Raw genomic sequence first — 16651 nt, 5'->3', positions numbered from 1 at the left:
TAGAGATGGGTGAGCTCTTCAATGAAAGAGGTGAGGATGGGGAACTGGAGATGAGTCTTCAGGAGGTCCCCAGTGGTCATTGGAAGTCTAGTCTCATCATCCAAGGCATTGCGCTCAATGTTAGGATTTTTATGGCTTAACTGATACCGATTGATCTATTGAGCCCAAGCAGTTTTAGACCCACTTTAATTAGGAAACTCTTAGCTCTTTCCATTGTGAGAGTGGAATAAGGTTTTAGGGATTCTATTATAAATAGATTACTGATGGTCCCTGCAGCCATTACTTAATGTCTTATTGGTTTTACGAGCACTGCTTTCTCACAAGAGCAAGTGCCTAAAAAGAGAGGAAACCCTAGAGTAAGAGTCTGCAGAAGATCTCAGCAAAGGGACTCCACTTGCATACTTCATCATTGTCATCTTCATGGGAGTAATGTTTAACCACATGGGACAAAGGTTCGTGATCTATGCTCATGGGGCTTCTAAAAGTACTTCTCTATTCCCATTTATGGTTTATGTCATGGGTGTCCCATGCCATTGATTATTATATATATGGTAAATCTATATGATTATGCATTTTAAGATCTATGAAGGGAATACTTTATTGTTCTTGGTTTAAGGACTACACTCATGGTTAATCTTTTATGAGTGGTTTATGACTCTTGTATTCTATACCCTATGGGTTATTCATATGATTCTATGGTAAAGAATCCCCACACTCAGACCAAAGAGAACCAATGAATCGATATGACCCAAGAAGGTTGATTTGGTCTTACTTTCATGATGATGTTTAGATGCCCTTTGTCCACATTTTAGGGATACGAGCTTGTTTGCTATTGTTACCTAATTCACAATGCCCGTTACTTTATACCAATTAGGGAATATTTGCTGTCGTTAACTGGTTCACTGAGTGCAAATATTCCAGTGACTTTGAAGATTGCAGATTGAAGACAATGAAGCTTTGTAGTTGCAGAGTTAAACTATTTCTTCCAGCTTCTGCTTTTACTAAATTGTGGCTGTTCAATTTTCTATTTAGATATGTAGACTGGATCATTGCTCAACCAACACCAATATCATATTCCCATGCCTAGAGTTTAGAGTTTCCTTATAATGAAGCAAAAGTAAAAGCAAAAAAAAGAACAGAACCGAAACCTGTGGGAAGAATTTTGATAGGAACAACAAGGTTTTCTATCATCTAGGGAGACACTTCCAAGTATTGGAGACGGCGATCTTTTATTGACTCTCAAGTCCTTATTTCTCTCTCAACTGCCATTCTTTGATTCTTCCACAATTATCCTTGTTAGGGATTCTACTACATAGAATCATATGAATAACCTCATAGTGTTTAGAATACAAGTATGAATCATAAAAATGATTAACCACATGCTCACCGGTTGAACGTGAGTGTAGTCCCTAAACCAAGATCAATGTTTCACGGATCTTATAACACACAAATAAGTAGATTTACCAAATTTATGACAATCAATAGAACACCCCATTACATGAAATGGGAGTAGAGGAGTACATGAGTGTAAGTTTAGAAGCCCTACGAATATTGATCAGGAATCCCACATGCTTGAAGATTGGTCTACTCAATGGAGCTCCATCTGTTAAGATCTTCTGTAGTCTTTTACCCTTGGAATTCTCTCACATATGCACCACTCCTATAAGGGGAATCTATGCTTCCAAAACCATGAAGGTATTTAAGTAACGACTACAAGGACCATTAGCTTCTATTTATAATAGATTACCTAAAACCCTATTCCACTCCCACAATGGATTGGGTTAGCATTTTCCTACTCAGAGTGGATTTGTAATTGGTTGGGTCCAATAGATTAATCAGTATCACTTAAGCCCACATAAAAGTTCTAACAATTCTTCCTTGGATCTTGTATTGTATGGTTACTGACAATTCATATGGTTCAATGCTTTAAGTTCAAGATTCTCAGTGGTGGCAAAGCTCATATGTGTGTGTTGGCTTGAAATCCACTGTAAGATGAAGACAAGAATGTTGTCTCCATAAACAAAGAAAGTTACTTACATTGTGATCAAATATGTGGAAGACAGTGGGCTTGACCTCTTACCGATGGAAGTGTCTGAAATTTCTAAAATTTCTAAAATATATTTGAACTTTGTTTCCTTTTTATATTTTATATGTCTTGACATTGAAGCAATGGACGTCTCAGATTCACTATAATCAAATCAACAGTTTAGATTTAATGGGCTGAGTTTAATTTCTAAGTGTTGCTACCACACACCCTAAAATAATTCTGAGTCCAATTTTCTTCAATTTTCCATCCTTCTTAATGGATCTTCGTTTCCCGCATTTGGCCCTTCAAGGAGATTGAGACAAGGAGATCCGGTCTCATCTTATATCTTCATTTTATGTGCTCAAGTGTTCTCTTCTCATATGGCCAATCCTCTCAGAACCAAGCACATTCATGGAATTTGCATCTCTCGCAATAGTGAATAAGCCATCTCCCACCTTGCTTTTGCAAATGACTTCCTTCTATATCGCAGAGCAACAACCCAAGAAGCATGAGCTATGTAGAAGATTTTAGGGGAATATTGTTCTTATTCTGGTCAAAGCCTTAATTTGCATAAAACCAAAGTGCATTTTAGTCCCAATGTTTGTTCTTCTACCAAACGCCCTATGCTTGAGAGATTTGGGATTCACCATTCAAATTCCAAAGATACTTACTTGGGTCTGCCTTTCAAAATGGGTAAAATTTCAAAAGAAGATTGTCAAGCTCTTCTTGATAGAGTTACCACTCGCCTTCAATCATGGAAATCTAAATTCTTAAGCTTAGCAAGAAGACTCACTTTCACTAACTCCACTCTTTCCACTCTCTCCCAATAGCATGTCTTGTTCTCAACTTCCTATGGCACTCTCAAGGCAATAGAAAAGGCTTGTAAATCTTTCTTCTTGTCAAATGGAGATAAGAATTTTGTCCCCGCTATTGCTTGGTCTATTGCCTGTAAATCAAAGAAGTCTGGAAGGCTCAATATTAAACTTGGCATTGTGATGAATAAAGCTCTTCTCTGCAAAAAATCCTAGGAGCTTCTGTTTCCACCAAAATCTTTGTGGTGTCAGCTTATGAAATCAAAAGCATTTTCCTACGTGAAATTTCTTGCATGCTTTATGTCCTTGAACAGTTTCATGGGGTTGGAAATCAATTTTCAAACCAAACACTATTTTGTTGAAGGGGCACTTCATTAGAAATGGCATTGGGTTTTCTTTAGATCCTTGGGTTCCAAGAATTTCTATCAGTTTTTCCCCTTATCCACTTCATCATCAAGCTCTGACTATGTAGACACCCAATTTTGTCACCCTCCTCCGGCTATGATGAACTACGGATCTTAGAATCCATGCACCAATACGAGGCCAAACAGAACACTTGTCGTGGAATGAATAAGGATACGATTTTATGATTTCATATGGCCAGAGTGATAATTTCACACCCACCTATGTTTAGTTGCAGGTCTATGTAACCAAGTAATGCCCTGTTTCTCAGAAAAATATTAGACTTTTGACATAAAGTAACTCCAATCAAGTCTGGATTCATTTTATAAAATATATATATATATATATATTAAATTCCACATTTCACAAGCATGAGTTTGGTGTACATTCACCTATATGTACCTGTGAGGATCCAATTCCATTCCCATTTTATTATCAAGATTTTTTTTTTTTAATCATTACAAGGATGAAGAGGGTCAGGTGTGAAACAAGGCCGGGTTGGGCCGGGTTTCTTAAAACCCAACCCAATCTTAAGTCCCCAAATCTCAGCCGAGGCCAAACCCTACAAGGCTTAGGGTCAAGCTGAGTTGACCCTAGCTGGTCCGACATTTTTTTTCCTATAAAGATTCACAAATGTTAAGCTTATATTTACCAAAGGGGGTGGAGAGATGTTAAGACTATGGCCCACCCTTTCCACACTTAATCTATAAATTTGCAACAAGCAAGGTTGTCAATTTGGTTATATGATAGACATTTTATTCACCTGGAATCACAACATCTCCCAATAACTGGATAGACCAAAATTTGACCCAATTATTCATGATTTCAACTGTATCTAAGGTTTATATCATGACAAGAGACACAAAGACAATCTATGTAAAGAAAAGGGGGGAATAATTTAGCCATTTGATCGTCTTAGCTCAATAGGTAAAAGAATGTGGCTAGTGTAACAAATGATGTAGGTTAAAGTCATACAGACAGCTTGTATAATGCTTGTGTGATACATGATGTGGGCCTAGGGGAAGGGGAATACTATTACTAAACACAATAATAAATGGAGGTTAAAATCGGGCCAGGTTGGGCCTAAGTCTCAACCCAAGCCCACCCTAGGGTTGGGTCGAGCTAGACCTGATTGACCCTCATAATCGGATTAGACATGATTCGAATCCAAGGTGGGTTCGGGCTGTCGGGGCCAAGCTTACACCCCTAAAGAGGGATTTAAAAAAAAAAAAAAAAAAAAAAAAAAAAAAAGGTGTCTTATATCTTTTGTACCCAAATTGTAAGAAAAGTAGAGACGTAAACGGATCGAATTCGGTTTGAATACACTGTTGTCCGAATTCAAATCCTACTAGTCTAGTCAAAATTCATATTCCATTTGATTGTCCATCACACAGTAAAAACTAAACCAATTCTGAATTCGCTTAACTATCAAATTTTCAAAAATTATCCGATTCGAATGGCCCCTTCTGGCTTCTGCATAGTTGCAGAGAATCGGTGGAGAGAGAGAGAGAGAGAGAGAGAGAGAGATGCAGCCGCTAGCCGTCTCCAATTTTTTTGCCGATGATGGCGACACTACCCTCACAAAATCAATCCTCAGAGCAAAAAGAAGGAATGGGGGTAATGAAGTGGCAAGGTTTTGCGTGGGTTCAAGCACAACAACCAGAAATCAGTGAACTAGATTTGCAACAATAGATTCGAAAGGCTAGACAAATGGACTCTGAATCTAAACTGCGCAAGACCTTCTACATCGAAACCAGCATCTTCAGTGAAATCCACGATCCCTCCACGACGCCAAGAACCACTACCGTGAGATCAGAGACGAAAATTTTTCTGCCATATTGAGCGCTCTATTCGAGTGTTCATCTCCAACTGCTAAATCCCTTTCTTTTTCCCTCCTCTATTGAAACTTCAAGGGAGGAGAGGACACCCCCATGTCTTCCCACTTGTTTTCCATGTGCTACAAACCATAGTTAGCAAATTCAGATTCAGGAATTATTAGGGTGGAGAATTATTCGGAATAATTCAATTGGTTAATTTAAGGATTCTGTCAAAAAAGCAAACAAAATAAAAATCGGATTTGGATTTAAATTCGTGAATTATTCAATTAAAAAAAAAAAGTCGGGCGAAAAATTTGGATAATATTTTTATAATTTATTGTATCTATTTTATTTATTAAGTAATTAACTTGATATGTACACCTAGAAAGAGCAAATTACTATACAATAAAGTAAAAAACTAGGAAAAATTTGTCATTGAACGGTGGATGCAATGGTTATTGTAATCCAATTTCTACTCATAAAATAGATTCAACCCCAAAACAGTGAAAGCAAGATTACAACCACAATAAAACAAATAAATAAATTGACCATCAAAATTTTTCACTATCCTTTTTGTTTGAGTTCACATGACCCATACTACACCGAGACACTAATTTTTCACAATTAAAGCAACAACATAAGAGAAGATCAAGCGATACCTGAATCAAGTGTTAGGGTTTCGCAATGTGAGAAGGCCTAGACCGGTGACAAAGAACAAAAAACCGGAGTGACCGGAAAATAGAGGACTTCAGAATTTCAGATTCAAAGCTTGAAAAAAACACTCAAAAAAAAAGGGGGGGGGGGTTTAAGAAAGAACACATACCTGTGTAACTGTGTTTGTGACTTCATCTACAGTGTGCCTGCAACCAATAGAGAAGAGTCAAGAGACTCAAGACTAAGTGACCGGAGTATCACAGAAGGGACAAGAGAGAAGAGTGATTAAGCGTGAGCTGCTGAACTCACATTTTCATGGCTTCAGCTGAGCAACCTTTGAAGAAACGGAAGTTTATGAATCTATCCCAGAACCTCAAATTATCCATTAGAGCTTCATATCACCCCTATCTTAGGATGAACCGATGAACTGATTAAGTTATGAGAAAGAAATAAAACAAATAGGAGATTCGTACGATTGTTACATAAGAATTAGGTGGAGAAAGAAGTTGGGTAGAAAGAGGCGAAAATTTGGGGAGAACAGAGAAGAAGATGAAAAAAAAAACCCACAACCGAAATAGGTTTTTTTTTTTTTTTTTAGACTGTTTAAGTGGACCGAATAATTCGGTTTAATTCGATTCATCCCGCATTATTCATGTTTTAAAATCAAATTAGATAAAATTGTGCTTTTTACCGATTTTTATTTTTTTATTCGGATTCGGTCATAATTCTTTATTTAATTTGGAAAAATTCTGTTCGGCCGAATAATTCGCTATTATTCGGCCGAATTGTTAACTAGGTTCAATAGAGAGAGAGAGACAGGGTGAGACGTGGAGCACGTCTATGACGTAAAAGAGTGCCATGTTTTCTTCTTTTTTGTGCTTTTTCACTTTAGACTTTGGAGAGAATACTGAAAGGTCAAAGCCGGCGGCTATGAATAGTAAAGGAAAAATCTCTACCATGTTTTCTTCCTTCTTGTGTTTTTGCACTTTAGACTTTAGAGAGAATATTGAAGGGTGAAAGCCGGTGGGTATGGATAGTAAAGGAAAAATCTCTATCAATTTCATATATTTGACATATATGGTTACACTTATTTTAAGGGAAGAAATAAAGAGAATCCCATGTTAGATATATAGCCGTAAAGATAAAATGTGACAATTTAAAAAGATAATTTCTAATTTAAAATAATAAACGTAAATAGATGGTGACGTGATAGGGCAAGAAAATTGGTACAAAATAAATTCCTAAATCTAACCTTTAGATTGGTATATATTATTCTTAAAAAAAAAAAAAAAATTACATGAATCAATATTGTACATTTCTACATTACTATTAATGTAATAAAAATTAATATTTACTTAATCATATAATTGAAGAAACGGATTCAGAAAAATGGATACGGATATTTTGTTATCATTAGATAGCAAAACGAATTGGATAATTATCAGTCGAAAACTAAGATTATCATATTCGTATCCTCTTAATATTCGGATAGATCCGGAGAGGATTTTTTCGAAATATAAATACTCTTAAACGAATACGAACACAGATCGAATACAAATTTTCGATACATCTGACAAGTAAAACATTGACAAAGTCAGATTTTTTTTTTTTTTTTTTTTTTTTTTTTTTTTGGTGAAAGGATTATTACACATTTAATTAAGAGTGCAACCGACTAACATTCAGGGGAAGCCATTCTTCTACTTTCCCTTACGAAAAAAAAAAAATCTACTTTCTGAGGACACAAGGGAGCGATCCAGACAGACAGCGATCAGCAAGAAGAAGAAGGAAGGAGAAATGGAACAAGGGAGTGCCTTCGATCTGTACCTCCTCCCTGAAGATTGTATTTCCAACATTCTATCCCTCACAACTCCTCGAGATGTATGCAGGTCCTCGACTGTCTCTCCTGTTTTTCGATCGGCGGCCAATTCTGACTCGGTGTGGGAAAAGTTCTTACCTTCCGATATCCACCAGATCCTCTCCTCATCATCTGTTTCTCCGTCTCTGCCGACTTTCTCTTCTAAGAAGCAGCTCTTTCTCCATCTCTGTGATAATCCCCTTCTCATTGACGGAGGTACTAAGGTAAAACCACCGCATCACCCCCCCCCTCCTTCAATGGATTGATCGAATAGCTAGAGACGCCAATGTTTGTCTTAATGCAGACATTCGCATTGGAGAAATGCAGTGGGAAGAAGTGTTATATGATTGGAGCAAGAGAGCTTACCATTATCTGGGGTTCCTCCCCAGAGTATTGGAAATGGATACCCCACCCTGAATCCAGGTAATCCAGGCCTTTCTCGCTCTCTCTTTCTCTCTCTCTCTCTAAAAGTCATGATTCATCTTCGCATATGTTACAGGTTTTCAGAGGTGGCTGAGCTCTTGTGTGTGTGGTGGCTCGAAATTCGTGGCAAAATAGAGACACGACTGCTGTCTCCAAACACAACGTACGGAGCTTACCTGGTGCTGAAGTTCACAAACAGGGCCTATGGATTCGAGCCACTTGCAGAAGTCTCAGTCAAATTGGCTAGTGGTACTGGTGGTGCTGAAGAGGGAGAAGTGAAATCTGTCTCGTTGAATCCACGGAGCCTGAGGTCCAGAAACGCGTCGAGCTCAGAAGAAGCAGTGGCGGATCCACCACCAGAGGGACCCAAGGAGAGAGGGGATGGGTGGATGGAGATAGAGATGGGTGAATTCTTCAATGAAAGAGGTGAGGATGGGGAGGTAGTGATGAGTCTCATGGAGGTCAATTGTAGTATCTGTAAGTCTGGTCTCATCATCCAAGGCATTGAGCTCAGGCCCAAAGAGAACCAGCCTGTTTGATTCTAAGCTCACTCACAATACCCCTACTTTATTCTTAGCATAAGCATTGTAGATGAATACAGAGTTAAATATGTCATTTAATGTTTCTTTTGGGAAGTGTTTTCTGTCTGAAATCGGCTCAGCTCCAAGACATTGGGGCTCTTGCCCCTAAGAGGGCACAGAGACTGTTCTTAGACAGAAAAAAACTTTTCTCATTTTTATTTTGAATTTTTAAGGGATGCACTAAGAACCATTTCTAAAGATACTAGTAAAAATTTCACTACATTGTAAGAAATTGGGCTTTTTTAGTGTGTTAGTGTTCTACATGTTAGGTGATCCAAATGAGCAATTAGAATGAATCCAAAAAAAAATGGCCAATCATTATCCTGCTACTGTTTTGGTGAAAATACTCGAAAGCTTGAGTGAAATAAAAATGGAGAAGAAAAAGCTTAGACTAAAGATTTTCTGCTTTCACAAGTTGGAAGGGATGGATGTTGAGTTCAAATCCTCTGCGGTGATTGGCAGTGAGATTCAACCTGGGAGGACCCCGTCATGCACCCCACCGTTGGATCCTAGCTGCCTCTCATGATTTTTGTGCGATGAATGTCATTTTAATTTGTGATTGACCTTCTCTTCTTTTATAGGTTAGCATACCCACACATTTCAATTTCATGCAAACCAGTTCCATTTATCAGTTCATTAAGAGAACTTTGATTTCAGCCCTTTTATCAATGCTTTACAAAGACGTATACAGCAAATTAATAGATCAATGAGTGCGAATGTACCAGTGACTTTGAAGATTGAAGACGATGAAGCTTTGCAGTTGCAGAGTTAAAACAATTTGTTTCTGCTATTTACGAATTGTCGCAGTTCAGTTTTCTATTTAGATGTGTAGACTAGATCATTGCTCAATCAACACCCATATCATATCTCATGTTTCACAACTAGAGAGACAGAGAGATAGTTTAGAGATTGCCTGTAATAAAGCAAAACTAAAAGAAAAATGGAACAGGCCGGAACCTCTGTTTGTTATGAGCTAGTCTTCTGACAGATAAAGTGGGAAGAAGTTTGATGGGAGCAAGAGGGATTTCTATCCTTTGGGGAGATACTTCCCAAGGCCTTATTTCTCTCCACCTGCCCTTCTATGTTTTCCTTCCTTGGATCTTGTATTGTATAGTTACTGACAATTCATATGCTTCATGCCTTCATGTTTAAGATTCTAAGAGGTAGCAGAGCTCATCTGTGTGTAATTACAAATTACAAGGGAGAGCAGATCCCTGTCCATTTGCCCACCTCTACGCTCAGACATAGGAGGGCACGAAAAGACTGTGCTGTCTTCTCTCCACTTGGATGCCTCCATCTGACCTTCCCCATTGGTTTGCATACTGCACAAGTAGACAGGATTCTTTTGGTCAATTGCAAATTCTTTTGGATGCCTCCATCTGACCTACCAGTGGAAGTGTTGGAAATTTTTGGAGGAGGGGGTACATGGCGCTCACACACTGCTTTGATCCCAATGGAAGCAAAGGACGGCAACACCGACCTGCAAGGGAGCAGACTGGAGAGGTTCTGGAGAGAGGAGATGGGTTAAATTTTCAATGATAGTGGAGACGGTGGGGAGGTAGTGATGAGCTTGATGGAGGTGAGGGGAGGACACTGGAAGTCTGGCATCTTAATCCAAGGAATCAAACTAAGGCCTAAGTAGACAAAATAACTGTAGAATGAGTGGCTTTCTGTAGAGACACATTGTACTTTGCTCTATTTAGGGTTTTGTCTTTCCTACAGTGTCTTGATCTTTCTTTAGATTCGAAACTGAATTTATGTAATTCTTGCAAAGGATAATTTTTTTTTTTTTTAAGAGTGGTTTTAGCAGATTTCGTAACTTTACCTTCACACTCTTGTAACTTTACATGAACATGTATCCTTGATAAGCAGACTATATGAAGTCAAACTCGAGGGTTCGATCCCTCATTTGGAATCCAACCTCCAATTTGAGCTTAATCCCCTAATTGGAATTGGGCTCCGAAGCAGCGTTCTAGGCTCAAAATTCTTGATGTCGAATCCAAAAGTCATGCTTTCCCCATCCCCTATAGTCACCGGACAAGTTTGGAGACATCACCCTACAAGGCAAATAGGTGAGAGAAAATAAGCAGGAAAATGACAATATGAAACATTCCCAAGAACCCTAGAGAATGAAGAAGAAAAGGATGTAGGGGTAATCTTTCTCTCTCTCCATCCAATCTCATTCGTCCCCCTTACAGCGTGGTTCCATCGTTTGAGTTCATTCCTACTATCTCAAGGATTTTCGTTTTCGAAAACCGATAGCTCCTTGTTCATCTACAGCCAGCAAGGGATTATTATTTATTTTTTGGTCTATGTTAATGATCTCATTGTTACTGGCAACAATTATTCTTCTATTGCTGCCCTAGTTTGTGCTGTATCCACTACCTTTGCATTGAAGGACTTGGGACCTCTCCCTTTCTTTCTTGAAATAGAAGTCTCTTGCACCTCTGATGGTTTATTTCTTGGGCAACAAAAATATATTTTAGATCGTCTTTCTAGCACTAACATGTCAGGGGCGAAGCTGATCTCTACATTGATAGCTTCACAATGATGTCTTAAGAGCTTTTGCAATTATTTCGTGCAATAGTATACATGTGTTACATTATCTCACGTGATAAAGTTTCCATGTTGACTTAGACTGTTAAAATTCTTGAGAGAATATTCGAAATCCAAGTAACTGGTAGGAAGACCGGTTTACCAGGCGAGGTGGGTGCCTAATACCTTCACACTCTTGTAACTTTACATGAACCTGTATCCTTGATAAGCATACCATATGAAGTCAAACTCGAGGGTTCGATCCCTTATTTGGAATCCAACCCCCAATCTAAGCTGGTTCCCCTAATCGGAATTGTGCTCCAAAACGGGGTACTCGGCCCTGAATCATAGATGTCGACTCCAAAAGTCATGCTTTCCCTATCCCCTATAGTCGTCGGACAGGTTTGGAGACATCACCCTGCTAGGCAAATAGGTGAGAGAAAATAAGCAGGAAAATGACAATATGAAACATTCCCAAGAGCACTAGAGAATGAAGAAGAAAAGGGTGTAGAGGTAATCTTTCTCTCTCTCCATCCAATCTCATTCGTCCCCCTTACAGTGTGGTTCCATCGTTTGAGTTCATTCCTACTATCTCAAGGATTTTCGTTTTCCAAAACCGATAGCTCCTTGTTCATCTACAGCCAGCAAGGGATTATTATTTATTTTCTAGTCTATGTCAATGATCTCATTGTTACTGGCAACAATTATTCTTCTATTGCTGCCCTAGTTTGTGCTGTATCCACTACCTTTGCATTGAAGGACCTGGGACCTCTCCCTTTCTTTCTTGAAATAGAAGTCTGTTGCACCTCTGATGGTTTATATCTTGGGCAACAAAAATATATTTTAGATCGTCTTTCTAGCACTAACATGTCAGGGGCGAAGCTGATCTCTCAATTGATAGCTTCAACACCACCATTGACAACTTCATCGGGTACATCCCTCTCAGATGGAGCAAAGTATCATTATTTAGTCAGTACGTTACAGTATCTCCAAATGACCAGACCTAATATTGGATTTGCCGTGAATCAGGTGGCATAATTCATGCACAACCCAACTGATTTACACTGGTCAGCGGTTAAATGTATCTTAAGATATGTTAATTTTACCTTTTCTGATAAGTTTTTGTTTTGTAAACCAACACACACCATGAGATCTTCAGTTGAGCTTCAGGCCTATTCGGACATTGATTGGGTGGGTTGCCTTGTTGATCGTAAGTCTACTACTGCATTCTGTATTTTTCTTGGCTCACGCCATATCTCATGGTGTTGTCGCAAGCAAAAAATTGTCTCACGGTCCTCTACTGAGGCAAAATACAGAGCTACAGCAACTGAGCTTCTTTGGTCATGATCCTTAATGAGTTGGGAGTGTACATGCATAGCCCCCCTCTTATTTGGTGCGACAACGTTATCTTACGGCAAATCCAATTTTTTACTCACGGAACAAGCATATAGAAATCAATTTTCATTTCATCCGAGATATGGTTGCCAAAGGTCAGTTTGTTGTTCAATATATCTCAACCACAGACCAAACTGCTAATGTGCTTACTAAAGGTCTCTCTTGGTTGCAAGTCAATACTCTTAAAGGCAAGCTCACTGTTGGTTCTCCCCGGCTGATCTTGAGGGAGCCTGATGAGAATAGTCAGGCCAAGGATCAAGTTTGACGTAGAAAAGGTTTCTGGAGAATTTTTTGATTGGTTGGACTTGCAGAAATTAATCCACATAATCAAATCAAAAGTACTAATTCTTCTTGTACAACTTTAAAGGGTGTAACTTTCGATTGGGGTGGAGTTACAGGAACTATAATACCTTTAAGAAATGGAAACATGTGCTCCATAGGCTGCCCAAATCAATAGGAATTCTTTGGACCATGAATTCAGGGTCAAATTCCCAATTTTAGAGTTGTACAAGTTATCTAAAGTTTTGTGCATGATTTAGGGATCTTAATCTCCTATTTTATTTTGCTGTCTTATTTGGCTTCCCTTCTTTTGTAATCCAACCTTCTTAAATAAAGGTAGTTTTGGACGATCATCTCAAGTTTATGAATCAAATCAGCTTTCCCACAACCCCTTGGGGCTATCCTGCGCTTGGAAGAAGAAGTAGAAAAAGGAATAAATATAGTAATAATTTGATTCTTCGTCGCCGTACTAAATAGGAGAGAAAATAGAATATCTTTCTTCGTCTTTACAAAAGAAAAAAAGAGAGCAATAGGAGAAGATGAGATGGGCGAACGACGGGAATTGAACCCGCGCATTGTGGCAGCTTGCTTCCACTGCCTTAATCCACTTGGCTACATCCGCCCCCTACTCTTTTTAAAAGATTCAATAGATTCTATTTTTAGCATTCATGGTTAACACTAGAACGAGATCTAGCCCCTATATTTCCTATTGCATCAAAGCCTCTCCAGCAAAGCAACAAACTCCTAACGGAACATTAAGACCCAAGCCAGTTTCAGTAATAATACTCACAAGCAAAGTTTTAAAAATCAGTTCACGTCAGAGATTATGACTAATACCAAAACCAATCCACCGGTACAAATCTAAGGGTAAAAATATCTAAAAAAAAAACAATTTTTTAAATAAACCAAAGGTAGATCCATCCAATCATGAGTAATCCGATACCCATCCGAATCAGCACCGATTGAGATCAATTCTAAATTTTGAAACTATGCTAAAAAAAGAAGTTGAGAAGAGAAAAATTCTCAACTCACACAGTCTCAGGTCTCGGACACTAATAAGATCATAAATGAAAAATAAGATTGCACAAAAACAATTGCTACGAAGCTCGCTAGAATCAATCGGTACAAAATTTGACAATTTAAAACCCATTAAAATTAAGTGTACAATGTCACTTTCTCCAAAAAAAAAAAAAAAATATCCAAGGATGTTTTGAGGAGCACTTTTTTTTAGAAATAAAGTTGTGAGGAACACGTTCAGGTTATGGTCTTAAAATAAAAAATAGCCATTATTTTATACCTAAGGTTCAATACTAAAACCATTTGGATTTTTGTGACATGCAAAGGGAGAATTGGACAAAACCCTTAGAGCGACCGGCACAGATCGTGAAGAGCAAGAAGATGAAGAAAAAGAAGAAAGCAGCAATGGAGCAAGGGAGTACCTTCGATTTGTACCTCGTTCCTAAATGTTGTATTTCGAACATTCTATCCCTCACATCTCCTTCAGATGCGTGTAGATCGTCAGCTGTCTCTTCAGTTTTACGATCAGCGGCCAATTCTGACTCAATATGGGTGAGATTCTTGCCCTCCGATATCCAACAGATTCTTTCCTCATCGGTGTCTACATCTCTGCTGACTTTCTCATCTAAGAAGGAGCTCTTTCTCCATCTCTGCGATAATCCCCTTCTCATCGACAGAAGCACTAAGGTAAAATCGAGATCGAATCACCCTCCTTCAATGGATTGAATAGCCAATGCTTTACCTTATTCCAGACATTCACATTGGAGAAACGCAATGGGAAGAAGTGTTATATGATTGAAGCAAGAGAGCTTTCTATTACTGAGGTTGATAACCCAATGTATTGGAACTGGCTTCCCTTCTCTCTCTCTCTCTCTCTCTCTCTCTCTCTCTCTCTCTCTCTCACACACACACACACACACACACACACACACACACACACACAATCAAAAGCCTCATGGCCTCCCTCATGATTCATCTTTGCATGTTACAGTTTTTCAGAGGTGGCTGAGCTCTTGGATGTTTGTGGGCTTGAAATTCATGGAAAAATAAAGGCATGAATGCTGTCTCCAAACACAAAGTACGGAGCTTACCTGGTGCTCAAGCTCACAGACATGTCCTACAGATTCAAGGAACTGGTAAAATTCTCTGTCAAATGGGCTAGTGGTACTGGCCATGTTGAAGAGGGAGAAATGAAGTATGTCTCTTTGGATCCGGTGAACCCAGAGGAAGAATTGGAAGAATTGGATGAAGTGGTGTGCCCGGAGGAAGAATAGGAAGAAGTGGCGGTTCCACGATCAGAGATACAATTGCCCAAGGAGAGAGGGGATGGGTGGATGTAGATAGAGATGGGTGAGCTCTTCAATGAAAGAGGTGAGGATGGGGAACTGGAGATGAGTCTTAAGGAGGTCCCCAGTGGTCCTTGGAAGTCTGGTCTCATCATCTAAGGCATTGCGCTCAGTGTTAGGATTTTTATGTGGCTTAACTGATACCGATTGATCTATTGAGCCCAAGCAGTTTTAGACCCACTTTAATTAGGAAACTCTTAGCTCTTTCCATTGTGAGAGTGGAATAGGGTTTTAGGGATTCTATTATAAATAGATTACTGATAGTTCTTGCAGCCATTACTTAATGTCTTATTGGTTTTAGGAGCACTGCTTTCTCACAAGAGCAAGTGCCTAGAAAGAGAGGAAACCCTAGAGTAAGAGGTTGCAGAAGATCTCAGTAAAGGGACTCCACTTGCGTACTTCGTCATTGTCATCTTCATGGGAGTAATGTTTAACCACATGGGACAGAGGTTCGTGATCTATGCTCATGGGGCTTCTAAAAGTACTTCTCTATTCCCACTTATGGTTTATGTCATGGGTGTCCCATTCCTTTGATTATTATAGATATGGTAAATCTATATGATTATGCATTTTAAGATCTATGAAGTGAATACTTTATTGTTCTTGGTTTAGGGACTATACTCATGGTTAATCTTTTATGAGTGGTTTATGACTCTTGTATTCTATACCCTATGGGTTATTCATATGATTCTACGGTAAAGAATCCCCACACTCAGACCAAAGAGAACCAATGAATCTATATGACCCAAGAAGGTTGATTTGGTCTTACTTTCATGATGATGTTTAGATGCCCTTTGTCCACATTTTAGGGATACGAGCTTGTTTGCTATTATTACCTAATTCACAATGCCAGTTACTTTATACCAATTAGGGAATATTTGTTGTCGTTAACTGGTTCACTGAGTGCAAATGTGCCAGTGACTTTGAAGATTGCAGATTGAAGACAATGAAGCTTTGTATTTGCAGAGTTAAACTATTTCTTCCTGCTTCTGCTTTTACTGAATTGTGGTTGTTCAATTTTCTATTTAGATATGTAGACTGGATCATTGCTCAACCAACACCAATATCATATTCCCATGCCTAGAGTTTAGATTTTCCTTATAATGAAGCAAAAGTAAAAGCAAAAAAAAGAACATAACCGAAACCTATGGGAAGAATTTTGATAGGAACAACAAGGTTTTCTATCATCTGGGGAGACAGTTCCAAGTATTGGAGGTGGCAATCTTTTATTGACTCTCAAGTCCTTATTTCTCTCTCAACTGCCATTCTTTGACTCTTCCACAATTATCCTTGTTAGGGATTCTACTACATAGAATCATATGAATAACCTCATAGTGTTTAGAATACAAGTATGAATCATAAAGGTGATTAACCACAGGCTCACCGGTTGAGCGTGAGTGTAGTCCCTAAACCAAGATCAATGTTTCACGGATCTTATAACACACAAATATGTAGATTTACCATATTTATGATAATCAATAGAACACCCCATTACATGAAATGGGAGTA

At 38.6% G+C, this 16651-nt stretch overlaps 1 protein-coding gene and 1 pseudogene across 1 annotated transcript; both read left to right on the top strand.

Annotated features, from left to right (window-relative positions):
• The first annotated feature begins 5 nt into the window (after positions 1–5).
• LOC122091569 (F-box protein PP2-B11-like) lies at positions 6–8624 on the top strand. Its single transcript, XM_042661580.1, has 4 exons — positions 6–105; positions 7375–7790; positions 7871–7989; positions 8066–8624. The coding sequence occupies exons 1-4, from the start codon at positions 6–8 to the stop codon at positions 8526–8528; spliced, it is 1098 nt and encodes a 365-aa protein (XP_042517514.1). The 3' UTR covers positions 8529–8624.
• A 5577-nt stretch (positions 8625–14201) lies between these two features.
• Positions 14202–15070, top strand: LOC122091568 (annotated as a pseudogene).
• The last annotated feature ends 1581 nt before the right edge of the window (positions 15071–16651 follow it).

The sequence above is a fragment of the Macadamia integrifolia genome, chromosome 10, assembly GCF_013358625.1.
Source record: "Macadamia integrifolia cultivar HAES 741 chromosome 10, SCU_Mint_v3, whole genome shotgun sequence".
NCBI lineage: Eukaryota > Viridiplantae > Streptophyta > Magnoliopsida > Proteales > Proteaceae > Macadamia > Macadamia integrifolia.
Note: the sequence above shows the minus strand (reverse complement) of the source record. Positions and strands in the feature narration are given on the sequence as shown.